General features: G+C 43.6%; 1 protein-coding gene across 2 annotated transcripts; it reads right to left on the minus strand.

Annotated features, from left to right (window-relative positions):
• Positions 1–79: 79 nt before the first annotated feature.
• Positions 80–11,845, minus strand: ash2l (ash2 like, histone lysine methyltransferase complex subunit). 2 transcript variants are annotated; one of them, XM_056432331.1, is made up of 17 exons: positions 11,762–11,845; positions 10,296–10,362; positions 10,068–10,213; positions 9,454–9,542; positions 9,275–9,369; positions 8,561–8,656; positions 8,025–8,120; positions 7,560–7,635; positions 6,809–6,826; positions 4,238–4,334; positions 3,796–4,013; positions 3,418–3,585; positions 2,564–2,757; positions 1,714–1,806; positions 872–970; positions 731–790; positions 80–496 (listed from the first exon to the last, which is right to left on the minus strand). In XM_056432331.1, exons 1-17 carry the CDS (start codon positions 11,818–11,820, stop codon positions 389–391), a joined length of 1,779 nt encoding a protein of 592 aa, XP_056288306.1. In that variant the 5' UTR covers positions 11,821–11,845; the 3' UTR covers positions 80–388. The 2 variants fall into 2 exon arrangements, with proteins under 2 accessions (XP_056288306.1, XP_056288307.1); XM_056432332.1 differs by lacking the exon at positions 6,809–6,826.
• Between the last annotated feature and the right edge of the window lie 1,465 nt (positions 11,846–13,310).

A 13,310-nucleotide genomic window follows, 5' to 3' on the forward strand; every position in this document is an offset into this window, starting at 1 on the left:
ATTCATATATATATATACACACACAAATATATATATTCTGATTTATAGAAGTGAGATTAAATCATTAAAATATTCTTCATTCTAGATTTAAAGAACTTGTTCCACGTATTTTTATTGTTTCATTATTTATTTATAAAACAGGAAATAACCGACAAACGTTATAAAACTATAACAAGAAATTGTCAAAGACGAACGCACTAAAGACCGGGAGTGCCACGGTTACCGTGGCGACGTGCTCGCGGGAGGGGGCGTGAACACATGAACCGAGCGGCGCCGTGTTTGCGAGCTTCGGGCCCTGGGTCGGCTGCAGCGAGCTGGCTTTGTTTACGTTACCGGCTGGAGGTGGGGCAATGTCTGAGGGGGCGGGGCTAAGGGGAGGGGGGCGTGTTCATCCTTCCCACGGGGGGCTGTGGCGTCCGTCCACGTCCGTCTCCACGTGGAACAGCATGTCCGCCAGCGTGTGTTCGATCACAGCCCCGGAGCCCATCTCACTCATCTGAGGAAACAACAACAACAACAACAACAACAACAAGATGCATTAGACAAATGACACGTCAGTGCACCTCGTCTATAATGAGAATCTGAATTATTTATTTGACTCACATTTGACATAAAACTAAATAAAAAATAAAACTAGAACTCCCACTACAAAATAAAATATATATATATAGCAAATACAATCCAAATTCAAACAGGTGATTTATTTGAATATAAAGCTGTGATTCCTCACCGGCTGGTACTTGAGGTCTTTTGGGGGGTGTCTGAAATGTGGCCCAAAGTTGACTGAAACCTGAAGAAAGACAATGAAGTTTAGCACCAAATAATAAACAACAACAACCAGAACCACAAGAGAGCAGGGAAAAGCACCGACCGTGCAGCTCTTGTAGAGGGAGATGGCGGGAAAGTACATCCCCTCAAACAGGTTCTCGTAGGCCACGCCCTGACTCACGCCGTTCTTAAAGAAGATCATCTGAGAGAAAAACAAAGAACAGTTAACAGCAGCAAATAGAGAGGATCCTCTAGACCCTGAACAGGATCCTCTAGACCCTGAAGAGGATCCTCTTGACCCTGAAGAGGATCCTCTAGACCACCAAGAGGATCCTCTAGACCCTGAAGAGGATACTCTAGACCCTGAAGAGGATCCTATAGACCACCAAGAGGATCCTCTAGACCCTGAAGGGGATCCTCTAGACCCTGAAGAGGATCCTATAGACCACCAAGAGGATCCTCTAGACCCTGAAGAGGATCCTCTAGACCCTGAACAGGATCCTCTAGACCACCAAGAGGATCCTCTAGACCCTGAACAGGATCCTCTAGACCACCAAGAGGATCCTCTAGACCCTGAAGGGGATCCTCTAGACCACCAAGAGGATCCTCTAGACCCTGAAGGGGATCCTCTAGACCACCAAGAGGATCCTCCAGACCCTGAAGAGGATCCTCTTGACCCTGAAGAGGATCCTATAGACCACCAAGAGGATCCTCTAGACCCTGAAGGGGATCCTCTAGACCACCAAGAGGATCCTCTAGACCCTGAAGGGGATCCTCTAGACCCTGAAGAGGATCCTCTAGACCACCAAGAGGATCCTCTAGACCCTGAAGGGGATCCTCTAGACCACCAAGAGGATCCTCTAGACCCTGAAGGGGATCCTCTAGACCCTGAAGAGGATCCTCTAGACCACCAAGAGGATCCTCTAGACCCTGAAGGTTCCTCACCTGACTGGAGCTCATGGACTTCAGGCTCTTCTCCGCCTTGTCCACGTAGTCCTTCTCCTCAAAGTACAGGTAGCTCTTAAACTTGATGAGCGCCTGAAACATAAAACAGGGTCATGTGACCACGACATCATCACGACAACAACATTAACATCATCACAACAAAATCACGACGACATCATCACAACATCATCATGACGACATCACCACAACAACATCATGACATCATCACAACATAATCACAACGACATCATCATGACGGCATCACGACTACATCATCACAACATCAACACGACATCATGACAACATCATCACAACATCATCATGACGACATCATCACATCAACATCATCTTGACGACATCATCACAACATCATCATGACGACATCATCACAACATCATCATGACGACATCACCACAACATCAACACGACATCATGACAACATCATCACAACATCATCATGACGACATCATCACAACATCATCATGACGACATCATCACAACATCATCACAACATCAACACGACATCATCACGACGACATCATCATGACGTCATCATGACTACATCATCACAACATCACAACGACATCATCACATCATCATCACGACGACATCATCACAACATCATCACGACGACATCATCAGGCTCTGCTCAGTGAACATAAGGACTAAAGGTGAATGATAATGTTCTCATGATGCGTTCAGGTGTAATCTAGTAAAATGTAGTGTTGGTGATGAACTAGAATACATCCAGATGTTTTCACATGAAAATAAAAGATGAATTCTGATTAACTTCCTAAAGCTCTGAGCTCATGTTTACACTTCACTAACAACAACATCACTGTTGTCCCACCTTGTCCTTGTACGTGTCGGGCAGCGCTCTGGCCGTCTCCGTGCCGTCCGGCAGCTCGATGAAGAAGCCCAGCGTGTCTCCCGGGCCGAAGCCGGAGGAGTAGTGCCTCCCGATGGACTGGTGGAACCGGGTCCCCTTCTTGCTGCGCCACGAGTAGCTGAACTTATCGTAGCCCAGGGGAGCCTGAAGGTTACCTGAGAGGAGAGTCTCCATGAAGCTCCGAGAATATGACGTAGACGCCCTGGTTGTATAGAAGTCTATGCTTCATGTGTTAAAGCTGCATCATCTCTCCTGACTACCAGGGGGCGACTCCTCTGGTTGTATAGAAGTCTATGCTTCATGTGTTAAAGCTGCATTCTCTCTCCTGACCACCAGGGGGCGACTCCTCTGGTTGTATAGAAGTCTACGCTTCATGTGTTAAAGCTGCATCATCTCTCCTGACTACCAGGGGGCGACTCCTCTGGTTGTATAGAAGTCTATGCTTCATGTGTTAAAGCTGCATTCCCTCTCCTGACCACCAGGGGGTGACTCCTCTGGTTGTATAGAAGTCTATGCTTCATGTGTTAAAGCTGCATCATCTCTCCTGACCACCAGGGGGCGACTCCTCTGGTTGTATAGAAGTCTATGCTTCATGTGTTAAAGCTGCATCATCTCTCCTGACTACCAGGGGGCGACTCCTCTGGTTGTATAGAAGTCTATGCTTCATATGTTAAAGCTGCATTCTCTCTCCTGACCACCAGGGGGCGACTCCTCTGGTTGTATAGAAGTCTATGCTTCATGTGTTAAAGCTGCATTCTCTCTCCTGACCACCAGGCCCTCTGGTTGTATAGAAGCCCTCACGGATGTAAACTGACCGAGGGGCTGGGACCAGCCGAGCCGGGCGGCCGTGTCCGGCGGCATCTCCTCCACGGTGACCTCGAAGAACCAGGAGCCCCTCCGGATGCCGTGGGAGGCCCTCACCATGGAGTAGCCCTTCTCGCCCGTCACGGTCAGCCGGTCGTCGGAGATCTTCAGCTGCGGCGCTGCAGGAGTTCAGAGACCAGAATCAACGTCTCGATGGGGCGTCGACCCGTCAATCGCCCTGTAGCCCCGCCCCTAAAGCGTCCTAAACGATGACATCACGCTGTATAGAAGATTTGAAACTAGAGACATAAACTCATGTTGAGTCATTTCTAAAGGCGTCTTAGGCTCTGACTCCTAGGCTCCGCCCCCTAGGCTCCGCCCCTTCCTACCTCGGTCGTGCAGCGCCAGCAGCACCCTCTCGTAGAGGCAGGCCCGGTACAGGTCTCCGGGGATCGGCTTGCCGGCCCAGCAGTCCAGCTCCAGCTTGTCCGGGTCGGGCGCGTGGGGGTCCGGCTCCGCCAGGATGTAGCGGTACCCGTCCTTGTTGAACGGATGCTCCAGGGGGTAACCGTGGGGGGGCAGCCGCTGGGCCGAGAACAGGGGGTCGCTGGGGGGGGGAGGAGGGGGGGAGGAGGGTTTATTTAATACAAAGAAACAATGTGAGTATTGTGTATCTTTGCGTATCTGTGTGTGTTCATGTGAGTGCGTGTGTATATGTGTATCTGTGTATATGTGTGTATCTGTTTGTGTGTGTGTGTGTGTGTATATCTGTGTCTGTGTGTGTATGTGTATATGCGTGCGTGTCTGTGTGTTCATTTGTGTGTGTGTTACCTTCTGGTTCTCTTCGAGGTTCCTGATGCAGCTTCTTGTTGTTGTTGTTGTTTACGTTTGGCCCCTCGTCCTTTACCAGGTCCGGGGGCCAAAGCACCTTTAAGACAACACAAGAAGATTACACACACGAACACACACACACACACACACACGAACACACACACATGAACACAAACACACACACACACACACACGAACACAAACACACACGGACCCACATACATGAACACACACACACAGACCCACATGAACACACACACACACATGAACACAAACACACACGGACCCACATGAACACACACACACACGGACCCACATGAACACACACACACACGGAACCACATGAACACACACCACATGAACACACACACACGGACCCACATGAACACACACATGAACACACACACACGGACCCACATGAACACACACACACGTACCCACATGAACACACACACACACACACACGTATCCACATGAACACAAACACACACGGACCCACATGAACACACACACATACACAGACCCACATGAACACACACACACGTACCCACATGAACACACACACACGGACCCACATGAACACACACACACACACGGACCCACATGAACACACACACACACGGACCCACATGAACACACACACACACGGAACCACATGAACACACACACACACGGACCCACATGAACACACACACACGGACCTATTACATGAACACACACACACGGACCACATGAACACACACACACACACACACACACATATGAACACACACACACACACACACACGACCACATGAACACACACACACGGAACCTACATGAACACACACACACGTACCCACATGAACACACACACACACACACACGGTACCACATGAACACACACACACACGTATCCACATGAACACACACACATACCCACATGAACACACACACACATACCCACATGAACACACACACACATACCCACATGAACACACACACACGTACCCATGAACACACACACACACACACACACGTACCCACATGAACACACACACACACACACACGTATCCACATGAACACACACACACATACCCACATGAACACACACACACACACGGACCCACATGAACACACACACACGTACCCACATGAACACACACACACGGACCCACATGAACACACACACACACACATGAACACAAACACACACATGAACACAAACACACACGGACCCACATACATGAACACACACACACACGGAACCACATGAACACAAACACACACATACACAGACCCACATGAACACACACACACACATGAACACACACACACACGGACCCACATGAACACACACACACACGGAACCACATGAACACAAACACACACACACACAGACCCACATGAACACACACACACGTACCCACATGAACACACACACACGGACCCACATGAACACACACACACACACGTACCCACATGAACACACACACACATACCCACATGAACACACACACACATACCCACATGAACACACACACACACACGTACCCACATGAACACACACACACACACACACGTATCCACATGAACACACACACACATACCCACATGAACACACACACGGACCCACATGAACACACACACACACACGGACCCACATGAACACACACACACATGAACACAAACACACACGTACCCACATGAACACACACACACACACGGACCCACATGAACACACACACACACGGACCCACATGAACACACACACACATGAACACAAACACACACGTACCCACATGAACACAAACACACACGTACCCACATGAACACACACACACGGACCCACATGAACACACACACGGACCCACATGAACACACACACACACACACAGGGAGAACAGCACAAGCAGCAGAATTAGTTCTTCATCCTGAACATTGAACATCGTTTAGAAACTTTAACTTTTAGATTCTCGAATAAAAAATAAATAAACTGATTAAACAAAAGAAGAAGGAGGAGAAGAAGGAGGAGAAGAAGTTGTTTGTTCCACAAACAGAACAACAATAATCAAAATGTCCCATTTTTAGAAGCTGAAGATTAATAAAGTATAATAAAGTTTAATAAAGATTAATAAAGTTGAATGAAGTTTAATAAAGATTATCTAAGTCTGTTTTCTTATATTTAAATAATTTTATTTGGATATTGAACTAAAGGTTGCTCTATATATATATTATTAATAACGTTTAATTCAATGGATTTAAGTTATTATTGAGGAGTATTATTATTAATAATAATAATAATGAATCAAAATTAGTTATTTTCATGTAGATTTTTTCTTAAATAGTAAAAAAAAAAAAAAATCTGAAAAGTTTCTTTGTCTCACGAATGTTTGAGGTTCAGACTTCAGCAGCAAGCCAGAAACAGGAAGGGGGGGGGTCGGGGGATCAGGGGGCACCAATCACAAGCAGGGCGCAGACAGGGGGCGGGGCCAGACAGGGGGCGGGGCTACAACCGGACCAGAGGAAGTCGCCTCAGGACCGAAGAGACAGAAACAGATCAGCTGCAGAAGCAAAACACGAATATTCACCTGAGAAGGAAGATCCACCTGGAGAACAATCACAAGGCCACGGTCACAGTCTGACTCCAGGTCACCAGGTACGCCCGGGTCACCCAGGTCAACCAGGTACGCCCGGGTCACCAGGTCACCAGGTACGCCCGGGTCAACCAGGTCAACCAGGTACGCCCGGGTCACCCAGGTCAACCAGGTACGCCCGGGTCACCAGGTCACCAGGTACGCCCGGGTCAACCAGGTCAACCAGGTACGCCCGGGTCACCAGGTCACCAGGTACGCTCGGGTCACCAGGTACGCCCGGGTCACCAGGTACGCCCGGGTCACCAGGTCACCAGGTACGCCCGGGTCACCAGGTCACCAGGTACGCCTGGGTCACCAGGTACGCCCGGGTCACCAGGTCACCAGGTACGCCCGGGTCACCAGGTACGCCGGGTCACCAGGTCAACCAGGTACGCCGATTTTAAAAAGTCTCAGTATATTTAACTCTATTTATTTATATATATATTATATTTTTGTGAAGGATTTCAGTCGCTGGAAAAAACATTTATTAATATTTTCTGAGATTAAATTTGTAAATTCACAAGAAAAAAACCCAGAATATTTCTGTAGAATTATTTTGTGAATTTAGGAGAAAAAAATAAGATTATTTGAATTATTAAAGTTGTTTTTAGTTGTTTAAATCAATCTGTTGACGAGTCACATGACCCTGACGCCCACATCTCCCATGATGCCGTGCGGCGCCTGAGGCAGCCTGCGGTGTTCTCACCGTTGGGGCCGCCAGCAGGGGGCGCTGCTGAGCTCTGTTTCTGAGAGTCGTACGACGGGCCGATGTTCCCCAAGTCCTGGAGGAGGAACAAGGAGTCACACTTCAGCCCCCAGCAAACACCTCCTCCTTCCTCACCTCCTCCCTCTCTCCTTCTCATCATTTCTTCTCCTCCCTTCCTCCTCCTCCCTCCTTCCACTTCCTCATCTTCCTACCCCTACTTCCTTTCTTCCTCCTCCCTCTCCCTTCCTCCTCCTTTTTCCCTCCTCTCTCCTCCTCCCTTCCCCCTCCTCCTCTCTACTTCTCCCTTCTCCTTTCCTTCCCCCCCTTCCTCATCTTCCTCCTCCCTCTCCTTCCTCCTCCTTCTTCCTCCTTCTTCCATCCTCTCACCTTATCCTCATCCTCCTCCTCCTCCTCCTCTCTCCTCCCCCTTCCTCATCTGCCGCCTCCTCCTCCTCCTCCTCCTACCTGGTCCAACAGGCCGAACTTGGGGTACTCCTCCTCTGGGTCCTTGCTGCCGGGGTCGGGGTGCTCCTTCACCAGGAACACGTCTCTCTCTTTACTCTGGAGGGAGACAGATTATCACTGTAACCATGACGACGCACTCAAACCAACAGCTTTGTAGCCACTTTGAACTTCTATCCTAATTAATAATAAAAATACATTTAACAATTTAATTACGCTGCATCGTTATAGATTAAATCCAACGGTCGGTTTTAAAGATGATTTTATGGGAGATTCAATTTAAAATGTATTTATTTTTCATGCAGAATGTTTTAGATGAAAATCTCTGAAAAACAGCAATTAAAGTGCTGCTTTCGTACTATATAAATATAATATATATTATATAATATATATATATATTCTCCGACAGATCCTTCAAATATAAATGTATTTCACCCTCAGATTATTATTATTATTATGAACAAATTAAGCATTATATTTTGAGTACTTTAAGTATAAGTTAAAGTATTTGTTGTAATATTAGAATACTTTGTGGTTACCATGGTTTTCACGATGTTGTTGGGCCAGGTGAGCTTCCCGGGCCTCTGGCGGGTCGTCATGCACTCCCAGTATTTATCAATGAACGGGATGATGTCCTGCAAGGGGTCATGGGAAATATGCAAATATTACAGGAAGTGATCAAATCTTTATACGTTTAGTTAATAGTTGTGTAATTACACTCAAGGAGCAAGAGGACAATTTAAATAATGTATTTTGATGTGTGATAAATACAATAAAACAAATAAATTATTACTAAAATCATATAAAAACACTTCAAATATATTTTTTAAATAAATAAAAACAATAAAGATAGAATAAAACGAACAAAATATTATTAAAATAAAAAAATAACAAACAAAGTATAAAACAGAAATTATTACAAAAAAAAAAAAAAAAATTAACATAAAATAAAACAAAGAAAATATTAATACATAAATACTATAAAAACAAACATAGAATAAGACAGAAAATTCGTTTTAAAATAATATAAAAACAATAAACATAGAGCAATAATAGATAAATATGGAAAAAAACAGACACTAAGCAAATAATTGACACAACATGTGAAGGATAATAATATATAATAATATATAACGAGCCGAGCATGAGGAGAACATCCAAAAGGATAATATACAGGTATTAATGATCATTTAAAATCATAAGGAGCCTCATTATATTATTTACTAATAACTGTAATAAGCGCTCTTCCTCACCTTGTCCTTGGAGAACATGGTCTTCGGGTGCTCGTCTTGAGTCCTGGACCTCCACGTCAGGTTGGCCAGCGCCGTGAGACACATCTCCTTCAGGTCTGTAAACAAATAAACAAACAAACAAGCAGCGTGTTAATAGAGTTATTAAGAGCTCAGCACCCAGCATGCTGGAGGACACCTACTGGCTTGTTTCCGCAGGAAGTAGGTGTTGCCGCTGTGGTGGCAGACGTTGCAGTGAAACACGTAGTTGGTCATGAAAGGAAGGCACGTCCTGCAGAGGAGAGGTTATATTACATATTATAATATAAAAAGGAAACATATAGTAACATGAGAAAACACGTCCTGCAAAGGAGGTTATATTACATATTATAATATTATAAAGGAAACATATAGTAACATGAGAAGGCACGTCCTGCAGAGGAGGTTATGTATTATATTAAATATATATATATATAATATGAGAGGAAAACATAGAATAACATAAGATGCAAATATACACAAAACAGAATAATAAAAGTGCCAAATATATAAATAGAATAGAATAAAAATAATCAATATATAAATAGAATAGAATAAAAATACGTAATATATAAAAATAATAAGAATAATCAATATATAAATAGAATAATAGAAATGCACAATATATACAAAAAATAGAATAATAATAAAAATGAATTATATATAAAAAATAGAATAATAAAAATGCACAATATAACAAAATAGAATAGAATAATAAGAACTAGACTAGATGATATCTGATTGAACAGCAGCCGAGGCGTGGCGAGCGCGTACGTACGCGGTGTCGATGGCGAACGTGTCTGCGGTGAACCACTTCATGCACAGGGCGCACTGCAGCTCCACCTCGCCCAGCTGCCGCCCGCTGTCCTCGTCCCCGGAGCCCGTCAGAGCGTCCGCCGCCTCCGAGCCGTCGCCCGCCGCCTCCTGGAGGAGAGAGCAGAGAGCAGAGCGTAGAGCCGGGAGAACACAGGACAGTGAACGCGTCTCCAGGTCTCCAGGTCTTTACCGGGCCCTCTTTGCCGCTGGAGGACTCCGTGTCCATGCTGGCCGGAGCGTCCCTGAATGCAGCGTCGCTGACGATCAGAAGAGAGTTTACATGTTTACTGGATGCACAAAAGGTACATAAAAAGTACATATACATTATATTTATTTATTTATTTTGAAGTATTAGTATACATTATTAAGTATTATTAACTATTAAGTATTATGAAACATGATGAAGTATTATTATACATGATGAAGTATTATTAAACATTATGAAGTAGTATTAAACATTATGAAGTATTATTATACATTATTAAACATTATGAAGTATTATTAAACATTATGAAGTATTATTAAACATTATGAAGTATTATTTTACATTATGAAGTATTATTACACATTATGAAGTAATATTAAACATTATGAAGTATTATTACACATTATGAAGTATTATTAAACATTATGAAGTATTATTAAACACGATGAAGTATTATTAAACATTATGAAGTATTATTAAACATTAACTATTATTAAACATTAAGTGTTATTAAACATTATGAAGTATTATTAAACATTATGAAGTATTATTATACATGAAGTATTATTTTACATTATGAAGTATTATTACACATTATGAAGTATTATTATACATTATGAAGTATTATTACACATTATGAAGTATTATTACACATTAAGTGTTATTAAACATTATGAAGTATTATACATTATGAAGTATTATTAAACATTATGAAGTATTATTAAACACGATGAAGTATTATTAAACATTATGAAGTATTATTAAACATTAAGTGTTATTAAACATTAAGTGTTATTAAACATTCTGAAGTATTATTAAACATTAAGTGTTATTATACATTATGAAGTATTATTGAACATTATGAAGTATTATTAAACATTATGAAGTATTATTAAACATTATGAAGTATTATAGATTATGAAGTATTATTAAACATTATGAAGTATTATTACACATGATGAAGTATTAAACATTATGAAGTATTATTAAACATGATGCAGTAAAACGTGTGCATGTTGACTGAGTGCAGGACGTGCAGCAGAAGGTGCAGCAGAAGGTGCATGAGCTCCTGGTCCATGATCTGAATCCTACTGAATACATCGGGCTCGTTTTTCCCACGCAGTCTGGCGCGCACCGCCAGTAACTGACGGCAGGTTATTGAGAGACGGACTAATGCACGTGAAGCATTTAGAGTCGGTGTGGAGCTCAGAGACGTGGAGACGTTGGAGACGTGGAGACGTTGGAGACGTTGGAGACGTTTCCTCCTCACAAAGAGCAGCTGAGCTGCAGCGGCGCGCGCGAGCCGCGCTGACGTCAGCGAGCCCGTTTTCTAACCGCGTTTCCGACTGAATAAAAGGAGCTTAAATGTCGTTATTGTTGGTCCTACGCGGTCAGAACCAGAACCGACGTGTCCGTAGCCGTGAGAGGCGTCTGGCGACCCGCACACGTACCCGTCTGCGGCTTCCGGTTCCGTCGTAGCGGCGCTGCCCGCCTCTGCTTCCGACGCCATGTTTTCAAATCAATGGAGTAAAAAAAGGAAAAAGAAAATCGTCTCGCGCATCAACTTCCGTGTTGCCGTCAGCGGGGCTCAGCTGGGCAGCGCCACCGCAGGCTGACGGCGGAACTGCACCTCACGTCCATTCTGAACGAAGATGATATTGAAATAAACAACTTCTCCTTAAGTTTTTTTAATTTAGAAACAGTGTCATCGTATAATTAGGGTCCGAGCGACAGACGAAGTCTGACCGAGAGGACCCTATTGAAATTGTTAGAGTTCTTATTATTCTTCTTCTGGATTTTTATTTTTGAACATTGGGCGCATATTGGGGGTATGTATCATATCCCAAAACTCACCAAATTTGGCAAGCTTGTCAGGCTTGGTGAAAATAGCCGGATGACACCGACGTCGAAATTCGGCTTTCAAAAATTGCTCTCTAGCGCCACCTGTAAATTTGACCGGCGACGCCCCTCACCCAGTATGTTCAAATGACTAGCTTTTATTTTTCCCAAGTCCACTTGGACCTGCTCTACAAAAAAACCTCTCAGGACCCTAAGCTCCGCCTACTTAAATATTCCGCCATATTTTTTTTGGTGAAAAACACTTCAGTGGCGTTTGCTCCGACATACGGGGTCCAATTCAAACCAAACCTATTGGAGATAATGATCATGGAAGCTATATCATCTAAGATCTATCATCCCTTTCCAAATATATTATTGTGCTAAGCATCTATGGCCGAACGAACATTTTAGGGGCGTGTCCTGTTTTGTAATGCTCATAACTTCAACACTATTGGGAGAAAAAAATAACAGACTGTCAGGATATGTGCAGAAGGGAGCCTGAAACATTCACAGCAAATTTCGTGCAATTTGAACCGTAGGGGGCGCTACAATAATTCACCAAAGTTGGCCGTTTTTGGCGTTTTTTGGCGTTTTTTGCTTGATTTGGCCCTTTTCCACTTTTTCCCCATCGATTATTTCTCCCACAAAACGCCAACAGAATCGGCTAAAAATCAGTTTTATAGAATCTCAAGACTTGAATAATGAACACTGTGAAAAAAAACGGACTTTTCGTCGGTAGAAAATTTACGTTTTTTTACTGCCAATAATTTTTTACTTTCTGTGATTTCTTTATGTTAAAAACTATTGCTTAATCTCATCCAATACTTCCCCAAAAAATCATGTGTGATGCCAGTCAAGGCCTGAACACATTCACATGAAGAAACAAGCACATTTCTTCCAGGAACACCTATTGATCACCTATTGAAAAGTAAAATAACCAAATTTTCCTGCCCAAAATAATGTGAGCTCCTACGGCTGCCTGTAAACCAGCTGGCTCATAGCTCACCATGTTAAGTGTAGGTTTGGAGACCTGGAGATGTGTGTTCGATTCCAAGACAAGGCAGCATTTTTTCATTTATTTTTTTACATTGAATTTACATGAGGTGATCTATACTTCACGTAGGGACACACGACGCATGAATATGTTCACGTAGTTAAAGC

This window comes from Pseudoliparis swirei, chromosome 15 (assembly GCF_029220125.1).
Source record: "Pseudoliparis swirei isolate HS2019 ecotype Mariana Trench chromosome 15, NWPU_hadal_v1, whole genome shotgun sequence".
NCBI lineage: Eukaryota > Metazoa > Chordata > Actinopteri > Perciformes > Liparidae > Pseudoliparis > Pseudoliparis swirei.